Raw genomic sequence first — 18,788 nt, 5'->3', positions numbered from 1 at the left:
AGAAAAAGAAAAAAATAGGAAAGAACAAGTAGGAAAGAAATAAAAAGGAGAAGGATGAAGAAGAAAGAATAAAGGAGAAAAAAGAAGAAGGAAGGAAAAAATAGAGACGAAAGATAGGATGGAGAAGGAGGAAAGGGGAAGAAGAAGGAGAAAGAAGAAGGAAGAAGAAGAATTAAGTAGAAAGAAAAACAGAAGTGATGAAGAAAAAATAAAGAAAGAAAAAAGGAGAAGTAGGAGGAGGAAGAAAGAAAAAAAAAGAAGAAAGGGAGGATGGAGAAGAAGAAAGGGCAAGAAGAAAGAAGGAAGAAGAAGAATGAAGTAGAAAGAAAAAGGAAGAAGGAAGAAGAAAAAAAAGAAAGAATGAAAAGAAAAAAGAAAAGTAGGAGGAGGAAGAAGAAAGATAAAAGAAGAAGAAAGGGAGGATGGAGAAGAAAGAAGAAGGAGGTAAAAGAATGAGAAAGAAGAAGGCGGCAGAAGAAGAAGAAAGGCGAGAAAAGAAGAAGGAAGAAGAGGAGGAAAGAACATGAGGAGGAAGAAAGAAAAAAGAAGAAAGGGAGGATGGAGAAGAAAGAGGTAAAAGAAGAAGAAGGAAGAAGAAGGTGATAGAAGAGAAAAGAAGAAGGAAGAAGAGGAGGAAAGAACATGAGGAGGAAGAAAGAAGACTAAGGAAGAAGAAGAAGAAATATGAAGAATGAAAAAAAGAAAGAAAAAGAAGAAGGAAGAAGAAAGGAGAAAAAGAAAGAAATGAAAGAAGATTAAAGAAGAAGAATGAAGAAAAAAGAGAGGAAGAATGAAGTGGAAAGAACAACAGAAAGGAAGAAAAAGAAAGAAAGAAAGAAAGAGAAAGAAAGAAAGAAAGGGAAAGTTGAAGGAAGAAGAAAGAAGAAGAAAGAAAAAAGAAGAAAGGAAGGATAGAGAAGAAAGAGGTAAAAGAAGAAGGAAGAAGAAGGTGATAGAAGAGAAAAGAAGAAGGAAGAAGAAGGAAGAAATAGGAAGAATGGAAAGAAAAAGAAGAAAGAAGAAAGGAGAAAAAGAAAGAAATGAAAGAAGATTAAAGAAGAAGAATTAAGAAAAAAAGAGAGGAAGAATGAAGTGGAAAGAACAACAGAAAGGAAGAAAAAGAAAGAAATAAAGTTGAAGGAAGAAGAAAGGGAGGATGGAGAAGAAGGAAGAAGAAGGTGATAGAAGAGAAAAGAAGAAGGAAGAAGAAGAAGAAATAAAAATGAAGAAAAAGAAAGAAGAAGGTAGAAGAAAATGAAAGAAGATGAAAGAAGAAGGAAGAAAAAAGAAAGAAGGAACAAAAGTAGAAACAGGAAAAAGAAGAATAAAGGAGAGAGAAGTAGAAAGAAGATTTTCACTTTATGGCTCCATGCACTCTGTATGTTATAATAACGTTATAAAAACGTCAGTAGCTTTGCAGTGAGTTCTGCAATGTTTTTGCGATACCGTTCTTCAGCGTTAGCATCTTTTACCCTTTTTTTTTTTTCAAATGCATCAAAAACGTTACAAAATGCTGGTGAGTGGTGTTTTTGAGCATTTATCAGCTGAAAAACTCCTCTCAGAACCCCCTAGGGGTTTTTTTTACAGCCAAAAACAGTTGATAACAAACTATGTGTGAGCGGACACATAGGAGAACACGGACACATAGGAGAACACGGACACATAGGAGGACACGGACACATAGGAGGACACGGACACATAGGAGGACACGGACATATAGGAGGACACGGACATATAGGAGGACACGGACACATAAGAGGACAAAGACACATAGGAGGACACGGACACATAGGAGAACAAGGACACATAGGAGAACACAGACACATAGGAGAACACGGACACATAGGATAACACAGAAACACATAGGATAACACGTGGACACATAGGATAACACGGACTTATAGGAGAACACGGACACATAGAAGAACAGGGACACATAGGAGAACACAGACACATAGGAGAACACGGACGCATAGGAGAACACGGACACATAGGAGGACACGGACACATAGGAGGACACGGACACATAAGAGGACACGGACATATAGGAGGACACGGACACATAAGAGGACACAGACACATAGGAGGACACGGACACATAGGAGAACAAGGACACATAGGAGAACACAGACACATAGGAGAACACGGACACACAGGAGGACACGGACACATAAGAGAACACGGACACATAGGAGAACACGGACACATAGGAGAACACAGAAACACATAGGATAACACGTGGACACATAGGATAACACGGACTTATAGGAGAACACGGACACATAGAAGAACAGGGACACATAGGAGAACACGGACGCATAGGAGAACACGGACACATAGGAGGACACGGACACATAAGAGGACACGGACATATAGGAGGACACGGACACATAAGAGGACACAGACACATAGGAGGACACGGACACATAGGAGAACACAGACACATAGGAGAACACGGACACACAGGAGGACACGGACACATAAGAGAACACGGACACATAGGAGAACACGGACACGTAGGATAACACAGAAACACGTAGGATAACACGTGGACACATAGGATAACACGGACTTATAGGATAACACGGACACGTAGGAGAACACGGACACATAGGATAACACAGAAACACATAGGATAACACGTGGACACATAGGATAACACGGACCTATAGGAGAACACGGACACATAGGAGAACACATAGGAGAACACGGAAACACATAGGAGAACATAGTCTGAAACCAAAAACAGCCGCTGTAAAAAAAACGTCCAAAAATGTCCAGTGTGTGTGAGGACTAAAAAATAAGCCCTTTCAGTTTTTTTAGGCGGATCTGAACGGACGCTCCATACAGGTCTATGGAGAGACGGATGTCAGCGGTGACATGTTCCTCTAAAATGTGACGGATGGAAACCCTATTTTTTCTCATCCGTCTGGCGGACTCTCCGGTCCGTCTTCATCCGATCCTCCATAGAGGAGAGCGGCGCTCTGACAGCTCTCTCCATACACGGTGTGCAGAGACCGACCCGTCATCTGTCTGCTCTGCGCGGACTGACGGAGCGATCCCCCCGCTGACCAGAGCGGAGCCCGGACACGTCCGCGGGAAAGGGCCCTAAAAGATCTACATATTATTGGGAGTTTGCTACATTTGAGCCCATGGTGGTAAATCCTGAACTCCCCCTGGTCAGTGCAGGCGGTGAATATGGAGGACGGTATTTGTAGTCTAATAATGTACCTGGCACACAAAGGGGAATGTGGACTCCTCCATTCACATCCTTCCAGATTCGATCCTCTCTACAGGTGAACTCAGCTGGAGAACATACAAACATCATGGCATTAGTACAGGTAAGAGGATTTTCTGGGGTCATCATTATCAGTATAGATTAGAGCAGCGCCATCTCATTGACTTGTAGAGCTGTGAAGCAAAACCTCTGTGCAGAGCTACAAAAGCAAGAAATAGGGTTCAGATACCTTACAGCAAAATACAGCTGCCAACATGTCCACATGTAATATCACACTATATATATATATATATATATATATATATATAGAGAGACAGGTTTTCAAAAGAAACGCCAGAAAAAAATGATTTGTACAAGTTATTTTGGCTCAGCTTGGTTTTGGTATCTAACATTTGGAGAGGTGCCGGAGATGCTACAATTAGCTGTTGTATTCTGTGACGGATACAGTGTGCACTATGATCCTCTAGGCCCCCCCCTTAACTAATTTGGGGGTCACTCGCTTGTAGACAATTTGTTTAGTTCCAAATTAGTTTTTCACAAATTTTGACAAATTCGTTAATTACGAATTTCTGAATTTTTCAACTTCTGAAATTTCCGAATTTCAAAATTTGCGAAATTCCGAATTTCAAAATTTGCGAAATTCCGAATTTCTGAAATTTCAAATTTCCGAAATTCCGAATTTCTGAATTTTCGAATTTCCAAATTTCCGATTTTCGGATTTTCGGGTCTTCGGATTTCCGAATTTCCGATTTTCAGATTTTCGGGTCTTCGAATTTCCGAATCTCGGATATTCGGAATTCCGAATTTTCGGAAATTCGAAAGGCAGAAAAAAAGAAAGAAAATCTGTTTAATTCTAAATAATAACTAACTATTAAATTATAGGTATTGGAATTCCCTTTCAAATTTGTCTGTTAGTGAATGTAATGAGTACAAATTTATCCAAAGTTACGAATTAAATTATCTGAAATAACGAATGTCGCATCTAACCAAATGGAAGGTAACGATCTAATAATAATAAAAAACCTTTTTATTATTATTAATTATTTATTATTAATTATTTATTATTAATGTGTTCTGTTCCATTTGTTTAGATGCGGCATTTGTTATTTCAGATAATTCGTAACTTTGGATAAATTCGTACTCGTTAATTTAATAGTTAGTTATTAAACTGATTTTCTTTCTTTTTTTCAGATTTTAAAATGTTTGGACTTTCAAATCTTTGAATTCCCGAATTTTGAAAATCCTGAAAATTGGAGTTCCGAAAATCCCAAAATTCGGAATTCCGAAAATCCGAAATTCGGAATTTCCGAAAATCTGAAATTTGGGGTTGCTAGCTATAAGTGACCCCGAGATATGGGGCCCCAAAATTGGGTCGCAAAATGTTATTAGTTATAAGAGCAGAGAATGACATTTTGCGACCCGATTTTGGGGCCACATATCTCGGGGTCACTTATAGCTAGAAACCCCAAATTTGGTATGCAAACACATTTGGAATTTCTAGCACCAAGTGACCCCGAGATACATGGCCCTAAATTCGGGTCACAAAATATTTTCGAATGTGGTTGAAATAATTTTGAATGCAGTAGAAATATTTTCGAATTTGGTTGAAATATTTTCGAATGTGGCCGATTTTTCGAATTCGGTAGAAAACTAAACGAAATCCGAAAACGAATTTAAGGAAGTTAACGAATATAACTAAACGAAATTAATGAATTAACGAATTAAAACGAAACGAAACTAAAGGATTTTTTTCCTTTTGCACATGTCTATTATGTCCTCTCTGTCCAAACCCCTTTATAAATACAGAAGGAAAATCAAAATTATACCAGTAAATGAGTGCCCGGAGACCCACACTACTAGCTTGGAGCTCAGGATGTGGACCCCATAATGTCCACTCCATCTAAACCCAGGATGTAGACCCTATAATAATAATAATAGTACATTTTATTTATAGGCGCCTTTCAGAACACCCATGGCCACCTTACAAAGATAGCAACCAGGCAACAAAAATAATAATAAAAAATTAAAATAATGTCCCCTCCACCCAACCCCCTTTATAAATATGGCAGGAAAAGCAAACTTATACCAGGCTATGAGTGCCCGGAGACCCACATTACTAGCTTGGAGCCCAGGGTGTAGACCCCATAATGTCCCCTCCATCCACCATAATGTCCCCTCCATCCACCATAATGTCCCCTCCATCCACCATAATGTCCCCTCCATCCACCATAATGTCCCCTCCATCCACCATAATGTCCGCTCCATCCACCATAATGTCCTCTCCATCCACCATAATGTCCGCTCCATCCACCATAATGTCCTCTCCATCCACCATAATGTCCCCTCCATCCACCATAATGTCCCCTCCATCCACCATAATGTCCTCTCCATCCACCATAATGTCCTCTCCATCCACCATAATGTCCCCTCCATCCACCATAATGTCCCCTCCATCCACCATAATGTCCCCTCCATCCACCATAATGTCCCCTCCATCCACCATAATGTCCCCTCCATCCACCATAATGTCCTCTCCATCCACCATAATGTCCCCTCCATCCACCATAATGTCCCCTCCATCCACCATAATGTCCTCTCCATCCACCATAATGTCCGCTCCATCCACCATAATGTCCCCTCCATCCACCATAATGTCCCCTCCATCCACCATAATGTCCTCTCCATCCACCATAATGTCCCCTCCATCCACCATAATGTCCTCTCCATCCACCATAATGTCCGCTCCATCCACCATAATGTCCGCTCCATCCACCATAATGTCCTCTCCATCTAAACCCTGTTATAAATATATGGCAGGAAAATAAAAACTATACCAGGACATGAGTTCCTTGAGACCCACACTACTAGCTTGGAGCCCAGGGTGTAGACCCCACTATGTCCTGTCAATCTAAACCCCTTTATAAATATGGCAGGAAAATAAAACCTATAGCAGGACCTGAGTGCCCGGAGACCCACACTACATGGTGCCCAGGATGTGGACCCCATATTGTCCCCTCCACCCAAAACCCCTTTATAAATATCGCAGGGAAATAAAACCTATAGCAGGACCTGAGGTTCCGGAGAACCACACTACTAACACGGTTCCCAGAATGTAGACCCCCATAATGTCTCCTCCACCCAAACCCCAATACTAATATGGCAGGAAAATCAAACCTATACCAGGAACCAAGTGCCCGGAGACCCACACTACAAGCATGGTGCCAAGGACGTAGACCCATAGTAATAATAATAATAATACATTTTATTTATAGGAGCCTTTCAGAACACCTGAGGTCACCTTACAAAGATAGCAACCGGGCAACAAAAATAATATTCATAAAAAATGATAAAAATGTCCCCTCCACCCAAACCCCTTTATAAATATGGCAGAAAAAAAAAACCTATATCAGGACCTGAGTGCCCAGAGACCCACATTACTAGCATGGCACTCAGGATGTAGACCCCATAATGTCCTCTCCACCTCCCATCCTCCATAATGTCCTCTCCTAAACCTTGTTATAAATATACGGCAAGAAAATAAAAACTACACCAGGACATGAGTTCCTTGAGACCCACACTACTAGCTTAGAGCCCAGGAAGTAGACGCCACAATGTCCTCTCCATCCAAACCCCTTTATAAATATGGCATGAAAATAAAACTGATAGGAGGACCTGAGTGCCTGGAGACCCAAACTACTAGCATGGTGCTCAGAAATCTGTAGACCCCATATTGTCCTATCCACCCAAACCCCTTAATAAATACAGAAGGAAAATCAAGCTTATAACCCAGGACATGAGTGCCCAGAGACTCACACTACTAGCTTGGAGCCCAGGATGTAGACCCCATAATGTCCACTCCATCTAAACCCCTTTATAAATATGGCGGGAAAATAAAACTTATATCAGGACATGAGAGCCTAAAGACCGACACTACTAGCATGGTGTAGACTCCATAATGTCCCCGGCACCCAAACCCCAATACTAATAAAAATCAAACCGATACCAGGACCTGAGTGCCCGGAGACCCACACTACTAGCATGGTGCCAGAATGTAGACCCCCTAATGTCCTCTCCACCCAAACCCCTTTATAAATATTGCAGAAGAAAAAACCTCTACCAGGACCGGAGTGCCCAGAGACCCACACTACCACCATGGAGCCCAGGATGTGGACCCCATAATGTCCCCTCCATCCACCATAATGTCCCCTCCATCCACCATAATGTCCTCTCCATCCAAAACCCTTTATAAATATGGCAGAAAAAAAACCTATATCAGGACATGAGTGCCCAGAGACCCACACTACTAGCTTGGAGCCCAGGATGTGGACCCCATAATGTCCCCTCCATTCACCATAATGTCCTCTCCATCTAAACCCCTTTATAAATATGGCGGGAAAATAAAACTTATATCAGGACATGAGAGCCTAAAGACCCACACTACTAGCATGGTGTAGACTCCATAATGTCCCTGGCACCCAATACTAATAAAATCAAACCTCTACCAGGACCTGAGTGCTCGGAGACCCACACTACTAGCATGGTGCTCAGGATGTAGACCCCATAATGTCCTCTCCACCCACCATAATGTCCCCTCCATCCACCATAATGTCCCCTCCCAAACCCTTTATAAATATTGCAGAAGAAAAAACCTCTACCAGGACCGGAGTGCCCAGAGACCCACACTACTAGCATGGAGCCCAGGATGTGGACCCCATAATGTCCCCTCCATTTACCATAATGTCCCCTCCATCCACCATAATGTCCCCTCCATCCACCATAATGTCCTCTCCACCCAAACCCCTTTATAAATATTGCAGAAGAAAAAACCTCTACCAGGACCGGAGTGCCCAGAGACCCACACTACCAGCATGGAGCCCAGGATGTGGACCCCATAATGTCCCCTCCATTCACCATAATGCCCCCTCCATCCACCATAATGTCCTCTCCATCCACCATAATGTCCTCTCCATCCACCATAATGTCCCCTCCATCCACCATAATGTCCCCTCCATCCACCATAATGTCCCCTCCATCCACCATAATGTCCCCTCCATCCACCATAATGTCCTCTCCATCCACCATAATGTCCCCTCCATCCACCATAATGTCCCCTCCATCCACCATAATGTCCCCTCCATCCACCATAATCTCCCCTCCATCCACCATAATGTCCCCTCCATCCACCATAATGTCCTCTCCACCCAAAACCCTTTATAAATACAGAAGAAAAATCAAACATATACCAAGACATAGGTTCTCAGAGACCCAAACTACTAGCATAGTGCCCAGGATGTAGATCCCATAATTTCCCCTCCACCCAAACCTCATTATAACAGAATTGACCATCACGTACGTACCGCTGTCTCCCTGGGTCACCATCTTGTAGTACGGCTCATTACAGCTGTAGGTGATGGTGGAGAGGTAGGTCAGTGTGTTGGGTTCGGTCAGGAAGGTGTATCGACCATTGCGCAGAATGTCCGGACTCTTACAGCTGACGACTGCAAAAAAAAACAGAGAGGTGTAATACTGACAGTGATTGGCTCCAACAATGCTGAGGGCGTAACATATACGTCAGTGCCGACACTGACCGCCATAACTTTCACATCCCAGACACCAATTATACACAACAGAGAATGTTATTGCCCGAAATACTATGAAAATAATGACATTAAAAAAGATACAAGAAAAAAAAACGTTATTACTAAGGCCCCCTTCACACCTTGGGGTGGATCTCCCAGTAACTTTGCAACGTCTATATGAATAAATTCCTGACATGTCACTGTATACAGCAACAGCATCATTCCAACTCAGCAGTGAACTCCAGAGACTATGCCCAGGCTGAGATGATGTCACCCGTCTGCTGCAGGCAGGAAGAACCATTTCCTCAGTCTCCTCTCCCCCCCGGGATCAGACTGTACATTTTATCTCAGTAGAAAATCACAACGGGTCATCTGTGTCTTCATCTGGTAAAGGATAAGTTCACCTTTTTAGAAAAAATAATAACTACACATACAGTATTTATGCAGAAAAAAAAAATGTGCATTTATTATTTTTTTCCTGCCAGGAAGGCATTGCCCCCGTGATCAGTCAGTGGATCAGGGATACAATGTGCGACTTCTACAGACAACCCCTGCAGCTTTCAGCCCATCCCCCTCCCCCCATACGGGCTGTCAGTGTGAAACCTGCAGGGCTTGTGAATAAACTACAAGGGAGCTCACCACCACTCTTCTAAGTTCATTCAGAATTACAAGCCGTCTTCTGCAGTGGATGACGGTACTTGTAGTTCATTCATTCACAGAGAACTGTGAATGAATGACGCAGCAATTTGGGCGGAGCCCCGTTTGGCTGGACTGTTTTTTTGTTTTTTGTTTTTTAATTGTGACAGCGGGTGCGGGGAGAAGATCCCCTGCCCACTGCCACATTGAAGGGGGAGAGGCCGCAGGAGCTGGAACATGCCTATAAGTCCCACCTTAAATATGGACGAAACATGTAACATGTTCCAAAAGGTGAATATATCCTTTAACAAAGCTAAAATCTGCACTGGCACCAGGGTTTACATGATTGGGACATTTTTGAGCCTCCCCCCCCCCCCCGTTCAGGAAATGGGATGACCCTGGATGATGTCTCCATCCTTCTGGGAGGGAATGGACGATGAAGACATTGTGATCTCTGTCAGAGGTAATAAATACCTGGAAATGTTGACATTACTTAGCATGCATCTAAAGAAGTAGTCTCACTAAACAGTGAGGGGGAAATAACGATCGTCTCCCCTGCAGATGGGGTAAGTTTTCCCACTTACATAGAAATGAAGGGTCTATCATTTTTCTCATAGGTGTATTTTATATGATAGAGACAGAATATCAACCAAAATCCAGAAAAATCACATGATACAAATGTTATAAATGGAGTAAAATAAGTATTTGATCCCCGACCAACCAACAATAACCCTCCCCCCACAGACTGGCTCCAGTAGGTGCTCATGTGGTGCACAGATCAGTCCTGTCAATGTAAGAAGGTCCTCCTAACGACAACTCGTTATGTGTATAGAAGACGCCTGTCCACAGAATCTCTTCCCTCCAATCCTCACCATCATGGGGAAGACCAAAGATCTGTCAGAGGAGGTCGGGGAGAAGATTGGAGACCTGCACAAGGCTGGAATGGGCTACAAGACCATCAGCAAGAAGCTTGGTGAGAGGAGACGACTGTTGGAGAGATTATTCACAAATGGAAGAAATACAAAATAACCATCAATTGTCCTCAGTCTGGAGCTCCATGGAAGATTTCTCCTCATGGGATGAGGATGGTCATGAGAAAAGTGAGGGATCCGCCCAGAACTACATGGGAGGAGCTTGTGAAGGATCTCAAGGCAGTTGGGACCACATTCACCAAACACACCATTGGTGACACAATACACCGCCATGGATTGAAATCCTGCAGTGCCCGCAAGGTCCCCCTCCTCAGGAAGACACATGTACAGGTCCTCCTCCTCAGGAAGACACATGGACAGGTCCCCCTCCTCAGGAAGACACATGTACAGGTCCCCCTCCTCAGGAAGACACATGTACAGGTCCCCCTCCTCAGGAAGACACGTGTACAGGTCCCCCTCCTCAGGAAGACACATGTACAGGTCCCCCTCCTCAGGAAGACACATGTACAGGTCCCCCTCCTCAGGAAGACACATGGACAGGTCCTCCTCCTCAGGAAGACACATGTAAAGGTCCCTCTCCTCGGTAAGACACATGTACAGGTCCCCCTCCTCAGGAAGACACATGTACAGATCCTCCTCCTCAGGAAGACACATGTACAGGTCCCCCTCCTCAGGAAGACACATGGACAGGTCCCCCTCCTCAGGAAGACACATGTACAGGTCCCCCTCCTCAGGAAGACACATGTACAGATCCTCCTCCTCAGGAAGACACATGTACAGGTCCCCCTCCTCAGGAAGACACATGTACAGGTCCCCCTCCTCAGGAAGACACATGGACAGGTCCCCCTCCTCAGGAAGACACATGTACAGGTCCCCCTCCTCAGGAAGACACATGTACAGATCCTCCTCCTCAGGAAGACACATGTACAGGTCCCCCTCCTCAGGAAGACACATGTACAGGTCCCCCTCCTCAGGAAGACACATGTACAGGTCCCCCTCCTCAAGAAGACACGTACAGATCATCCTCCTCAGGAAGACACGTGTACAGGTCCCCCTCCTCAGGAAGACACATGTACAGGTCCCCCTCCTCAGGAAGACACATGTACAGGTCCCCCTCCTCAAGAAGACACGTGTACAGGTCCCCCTCCTCAGGAAGACACATGTACAGATCCTCCTCCTCAGGAAGACACATGTACAGGTCCCCCTCCTCAGGAAGACACATGTACAGGTCCTCCTCCTCAGGAAGACACATGTACAGGTCCTCCTCTTCAGGAAGACACATGTACAGGTCCCCCTCCTCAGGAAGACACATGTACAGGTCCCCCTCCTCAGGAAGACACATGTACAGGTCCTCCTCTTCAGGAAGACACATGTACAGGTCCCCCTCCTCAGGAAGACACATGTACAGATCCTCCTCCTCAGGAAGACACATGTACAGGTCCCCCTCCTCAGGAAGACACATGTACAGGTCCCCCTCCTCAGGAAGACACATGTACAGGTCCTCCTCTTCAGGAAGACACATGTACAGGTCCCCCTCCTCAGGAAGACACATGTACAGATCCTCCTCCTCAGGAAGACACATGTACAGGTCCCCCTCCTCAGGAAGACACATGGACAGGTCCTCCTCCTCAGGAAGACACATGTACAGGTCCCCCTCCTCAGGAAGACACATGTACAGGTCCCCCTCCTCAGGAAGACACATGTACAGGTCCTCCTCCTCAGGAAGACACATGTACAGGTCCCCCTCCTCAGGAAGACACATGTACAGGTCCCCCTCCTCAGGAAGACACATGTACAGGTCCCCCTCCTCAGGAAGACACATGTACAGGTCCCCCTCCTCAGGAAGACACATGTACAGGTCCCCCTCCTCAGGAAGACACATGTACAGGTCCCCCTCCTCAGGAAGACACATGTACAGGTCCCCCTCCTCAGGAAGACACATGTACAGGTCCTCCTCTTCAGGAAGACACATGTACAGGTCCCCCTCCTCAGGAAGACACATGTACAGGTCCCCCTCCTCAGGAAGACACATGGACAGGTCCTCCTCCTCAGGAAGACACATGTACAGGTCCTCCTCTTCAGGAAGACACATGTACAGGTCCCCCTCCTCAGGAAGACACATGTACAGGTCCCCCTCCTCAGGAAGACACATGGACAGGTCCTCCTCCTCAGGAAGACACATGTACAGGTCCCCCTCCTCAGGAAGACACATGTACAGGTCCCCCTCCTCAGGAAGACACATGTACAGGTCCCCCTCAGGAAGACACATGTACAGGTCCCCCTCCTCAGGAAGACACATGGACAGGTCCCCCTCCTCAGGAAGACACATGTACAGGCCCATCTGAAGTTTGCCAATGAATATCTAAATGATTCAGAGAAGGATTGGGGGAAAGTTCTGTGGTCAGATGAGACCAAAATTCAGCTCTTCGGCATTAACTCGACTCGCTGTGTTTGGAGGAAGAAAAATGGTGACTATGACCCTAAGTACATCATCCCTACAGTCACACGGAGGTGGAAACATGATGCTTTGGGGCTGTTTCTCTGATAAAGGTACAGGCCGAATTTGCCGCATTGAGTGGCCAATGGACGGGGGCCATATATTGTAAGATCTTGGATGAGAACCTTCTTCCCTCAGCCAGAACACTGAAGATGGGTCATGGATGGGTCCTCCAGCATGACAATGACCCAAAACATACGGCCAAGGCAACAAAGGTGTGGCTCAAGAAGAAGCACATTAAGGTCAAGGAGTGACCTAGCCAGTCTCCAGACCTTAATCCTATAGAAAATTTATGGAGGGAGATGAAACTTCAAGTTGCCAAGAGACAGCCAAGAAACCTTAAAGCGGGAGTCCACCGGGACTCCGCGTTTTTCTTTTTTTTTAAAAGCCAGCAGCTACAAATACTGCAGCTGCTGACTTTGAAAATAGTGACACTTACCCGCCCAGCGCGCCCGCGATGTCGGCACCCGAAGCCGATCTCTAGGTCGTCTGTCGGGTCCTGCCGCCGCCATCTTGGGTATGGGAATCAGGAAATGGAGCCTTTCGGCTTCATTTCCCGGTTCCCTACTGCGCATGCGCGAATCGCGCTGGGCAATAAGAACGCTCCCCGCTGCCTCTGGGATCTGTGTGTTTCCCAGCAGGCAGCGGGGCACTTGCGGGAAGGGGCGGGCACTTGCGGAAAGGGGCGTAAGTTACGCCCCTTTCCGCAGAGAGCTATCCCGGAAGTGGGTGCAGTTACCTGGATTATCCAGGTAACTGCACCCCCCTCCCCCCTGAAAGGTGCCGATTGTGGCACCGGAGGGGGGGAGGGTTCCGATGAGCGGAAGGTCCACTTTAGGGTGGACCTCCGCTTTAAGGATTTTGAAAAGATCTGTAAAGTGGACCAAAATCCCTCCCGAGATGTGTGAAAACCTGATCACCAACTACAAGAAACGTCCGACCTCTGTGCTTGACAACAAGCGTTTCTCCACCAACTACTGAGTCATGTTTTGCTTGGGGATCAAATACTTATTTTACTCGCTGAACTGCAACTCCATTTATAACATTTGTACCATGTGTTTTTCTGGATTTTTGGTTGATATTCTGTCTCTATCATATAAAATACACCTATGATAAAAAATGATAGACCATTCAAAATCTGCAGGGGATCAAATAATTATTTTCCTCACTATATGCAACATAGTTTCCTCCAGTGCCAAGGGGACAAAATGTATCCAACATTTTGACCATATTAATCTAATCTGTGGGTGCTGAGCCGAGGGTAGGTCTACAGCGCTCCCCCTCCTCCCACTAGCATCTGACCACGCTACTCCAGCAGAAGAAGAATACACAGTTAGATGTGATTGATGGCGCTTGTCTCCAAGAGCATGTACACGCTTAAGACCAGCGCCGTTATCATTCATGGAGGAGGGGTCATGATACTGTCCTGCTCCCAGTAGACGGGACTGACCCCAGCACAGCAGACAGGCGCGCTCACATGAGAAGCGGCACTAACAACTGAGCTTCACTTGAGCTCACAAATCGGGCTTCATGCAGGGAAGGAGCTCACAATACAAAAATAACATAAAGATATTCCATTCTAATGAATCACTTAATGTTTCTTTTCTGAAACTAAGATAATTATTGAAGCATGAATCAACAGATCAACAGCTGACCTTATCTCAGTATTGAAACAACTTCTTTAACATAAAAACATACACTATAGTGTCAAAAATATTGGGACACCTGCCTTTACACACACATGAACTTTAATGGCATCCCAGTCTTAGCCCTTGTACACACGGTCGGAGATTCCATCGGAATGTGTCTTATCGGAGCGTTTTGTCGGAGATTCTGACTGTGTGTGGTCTGCATCGGACTGTCTCCGTCTGAATATCGGTCAAACCAAATTTTCCAACTTGCCGGAAATATTTTTACGACAAAATGCTCCGATAGGACATACTCCAATCATGTGTAGAGATTTCCGATCGGACAAAGTGCCACGCATGCTCAGATCAAATTCCTAGACCAAAGCTATTGGCTACTAGCCTGAATGTAGTCCCGTTGTAACGAAATTACGTCATCACGTTCTGAAAGATCGAATTTTCCGACAACTTTGTCCAGCCGTGTGTATACAACAGTTTCGGACAAGATCCGACGGAACAAAATCCGACGGATTTGGTTGTCGGAATCTCCGACCGTGTGTACAAGGGCTTAGTCCGTAGGGTTCAAAATTGAGTTGGCCCCGCCCTTTGCAGCTATAACAGCTTCACCTCTTCTGTTTAAGTAGTGTGTCTATGGGAATGTTTTACCATTCTTCCAGAAGAGCAGTTGTGAGATCAGGCACTGATGTTGGGCGAGAAGGCCTGCCTTGCAGTCTCCCCTCTAATTCATCACAAAGGTGTTCTATCGGGTTGAGGTCAGGACAGTCAAGTTCCTCCACCCCAAACTCACTCATCCATGTCTTTATGGACCTTGCTTTGTGCGCTGGTCCAAAATCATTTGGTGGAGGGGGGATTATGGTGGTCCAACTCAATATTGAACCCTACCGCCTAAGACTGGGATGCCATTAAAGTTCATGTGCGTGTAAGGGCAGGCGTCCCAATACTTTGACAATATAGTGTATATGTGACACCAGGTCAACTTCACTTTACAACTTTGCGTATTGTACATTTTTTACGATTTGTGTTGACATACATTAATGTCATAGGCACACCTGCCCTGGGCAAAGTGAGAACCTTGCCATAGGTGGTGCCCTCTTGCTGCACCGGGGAGAGGAGGTTTTGCAATACTCTACAGGACTGTCTTGGGAGTTAAGCATAGTCCCAGGGTCCAGCAGGTCCAGGCCGTGTCTCAGAGCGCAGTGCGGGAACACGTGTTGCTGGTTCTTGTCAATTTCTAGCATGCATTTACATGCTTCTTCTTGTGTTTTGCAGCAAAATGAATTAAACGCCAACACACATCTAAGTTTTGAAAAGGTGTGAACAGGGCCCAAAGCTATCACTGACAACAACAGCACCATAAACCGTTAGTCCTACTTTGACATCGGGGCATAGGACGGTGCCAGGTTCCATCCTTCTGACAGAGGGCGGTGAAGGTCTTCAGTTCCTTGTCGTTCTGCAGGAGAAGGAGACAGCAAAGTACGATAAAAAGCTACAGCCACAGGTGTCTTGGTTAAAGGCAAAGCTCAATGGCAAAGGCTCACCCAAATTAATGTTCTTCCCCTTGAGTTTTAGGACTCGGTCCAGTTTCATTTCCTTCCCTAATTTAGAAATTAGGCAACACAGGAATGCTCGTTGCTCCATTGTTGGTGGGACTGCCCAAAAGTTTGCAGATTTTGGATTTGAGGGTACAATTTTATATACTCATTGGCGGGGCACACATCTTAAAAAGACCCAACAACAAGCTCTGTTGGGCCAACCAATTCTAGAGGCTCTGAGACATGTATGGAGATTGATTTCTCTTGTGTTCATTGCAGTAGCCCAATCCTGGAAGTCTCCCACCATCTCTTTTGATCTGGTTAAGACCAAACTCTCTTGGATAATGACTAATGAATAACTCTGGGCCATCCTGAATGGTAAGCTGAACTGGTTCGAAAAAACATGGGATCCCTGGATCGAATATTTCTCAGGTAACACCTAGAGCCCACACGTAGGGCTCTAGGTGTTACCCCTACCCCTAGAGCCCCTACAACATGGTACGGAGCAGCATGGTTGCACAGTCTATCCCATGGGTCTTCAAACTATGGCCCTCCAGTTGTTCGGGAACTACAATTCCCATCATGCCTAGTCATGTCTGTGAATGTCAGAGTTTTACAATGCCTGATGGGATGTGTAGTTTTGCAACAGCTGGAGGGCCGTAGTTTGAGGATCCCTGGTCTATCCCATTTATTCCTTCCTTTCTACCCTGGTGAGTTGTATATATATCCCCAGATTAGTTCATTGGGACACCATACCAAAAGTTGGGGAGCAAAAGAAAATTTTGGAGAAGTTCTCGTTTTATATGTTTTGTCTTGTTCTACTGGATTTCATTTAGATCTTATTCCGCTTACACACGATCGGAAATCTTCCTTGAAAAAAGATCTGATGGTTTTCCCGAAGGAATTCCAATGGAATTCCGCTTTAACTGTCTTGCCTACACACGGTCACACCAAATTCCCACCGCCAAGAACGCAGTGACGTACGACACGTACGACGGGACTAGAAAAAGTCAATATCCAGTAGCCAATAGCTTCCGTCTCGTAGTTGAATCTGAGCATGAGTGACTTTTTGCGCGTCGGAATTGCATACACACACACGATCGGAATTTCCGATAGAAAGTTTTTCCGTGGGGAAAATTGAGAACATGCTATCAAATTTTTGCTGGCGGGAATTCGGCCAGCTAAATTCCGATGGAGCGTACACGCGGTCGCATTTTCCAATGAAAAGCTCTCATCTGTCTTTTGCTGGCCTAAATTCCGATTGCATGTACGTGGCATTATACAGTAAGTAGGGTGGCTGCTGGCCACACACCCCACCTTAACTGTTACCATGGTGGGGTTGATGACCACCTCTACTTCAATTGGATACCCAATTATGGAACCCTATGTCATGGTTATGCAATAGAGTTCGTCTGCTTACCTGTCTGCATGTGTTCATTTCTAGAGACCAGCCGAGCTTCACCTGACTGCTTTTATTTCCTTCCTCTGGCTTGGCTCCACCCTAGCTCCTATCAGACTACTCTATATTAACCTGTGCACTGCTAGCCTATCCTGCTGATCAACCTTTGTGTGTTAGATTCCTGTTTCCTGCCGTGTGCTCTGCTACTGTTTTCCGTTACCGACTTTGGCGTGTCCTTGACTATCCCTGTTTGCCTGTGACCCTGACCTTTTGGCGTGTACCTGACTATTCTTGTCTGCTTGTGGCCCAGACCTTGTCTTTTTTTCCTCACCATCCCTATCCTCCTGTTGCCTACTGTGGGTGTGAGCTGGGGGACCCTGGGGGTCGCGACCTGGAGCCAGTTGCAGCCAAGTCCATCCTCACCACTTGAGGCTCTGGTGAACACCTGCTGGCTCTTAGACTCCGCGCCCCGGGGAATCTTACGCTCTAACCCCAGTGGGATCTGTCCCCCGTCTGCAGCAGTCAGCCGTAGGGTCCACAACCTTGTGGTGCACCCCTAACCCTACGGTGTGCATCTGTCACCTGGGCTCTAGGTGACCTGACACCCTATGTGGTCTACTCTATACCTTTCTCTGTTATATGCCTACTGGTTCAAGCACCACTCTTGAATATGCTATTCAACTGACTCTGAAAACGTTTGTACTTGTTTTTGTACATTTCATTAAAAAAAATAAAAAAGGCAATAAAAGTTTTCGGAAAATGGAAAAGAAGCAGCACACACATCTGTTTGGTTGCTGACGTTCCTACTGTGGTGCCTTCCCAAGCAGATGCATTTGAAATATCGGGTGTTATTTAGCAAGCTGAAATATAATTTCGAAAGCTGCGGGTCTATTTGATCAATGTACATGTCTAAACAATGCTTAGAACTTATACTTACTTTGACGAAACTATATATCCTACAATTGGTTGGTCTCCTAGTATAGAGATGCTGCAGGTAAGAGCTGCATAGTGATTAGATCTTATACAGACACAAACAGGCAGAGCGTTCACAGAGAGATCACTATGCTGGAAGAGATGTTTTTCATCACATTAGCACTAAGCGATCGTTACTTCTTCTTCTTTTACACGTTATGGCCCAATTTCTGTGACCAGTCCCATCCCATTCTAAAAAAACATGGCAATTAATATGGAGTTGCTCCCCACAGTGGCTTTAACAGCCTCCACTCTTCTGGGAAGGCTTCCATAATATTTTGGAGGGTGTCTTTGGGTATCTGTGCCCATTTGGTAGGTTGGGTACTGATATTGGTTGAGAAGACCTTGGAGTTCCAA

General features: G+C 45.3%; 1 protein-coding gene across 2 annotated transcripts in view; it reads right to left on the bottom strand.

Annotated features, from left to right (window-relative positions):
- C1R (complement C1r) overlaps positions 1–18,788 on the bottom strand; it is a 65,669-nt gene that overhangs the window by 5,293 nt on the left and 41,588 nt on the right. Inside the window, exons 8-10 of one of the 2 annotated variants that reach the window (XM_077467141.1) lie at positions 15,900–15,978; positions 8,596–8,736; positions 3,232–3,306 (exon numbers count right to left, since the gene is read on the bottom strand). In XM_077467141.1, coding sequence (XP_077323267.1) covers positions 3,232–3,306; positions 8,596–8,736; positions 15,900–15,978 — 295 coding nt within the window. The remainder of the gene's footprint in view (positions 1–3,231; positions 3,307–8,595; positions 8,737–15,899; positions 15,979–18,788) is intronic. The other variant, XM_077467142.1, reaches the window with a different exon arrangement.

This window comes from Lithobates pipiens, unplaced genomic scaffold (genome assembly GCF_037356315.1).
Source record: "Lithobates pipiens isolate NorthernLeopardFrog02 unplaced genomic scaffold, aLitPip1_a1.2 Scaffold_47, whole genome shotgun sequence".
Lineage (NCBI taxonomy): Eukaryota > Metazoa > Chordata > Amphibia > Anura > Ranidae > Lithobates > Lithobates pipiens.
This window is presented reverse-complemented; position numbering and strand designations above follow the sequence as displayed.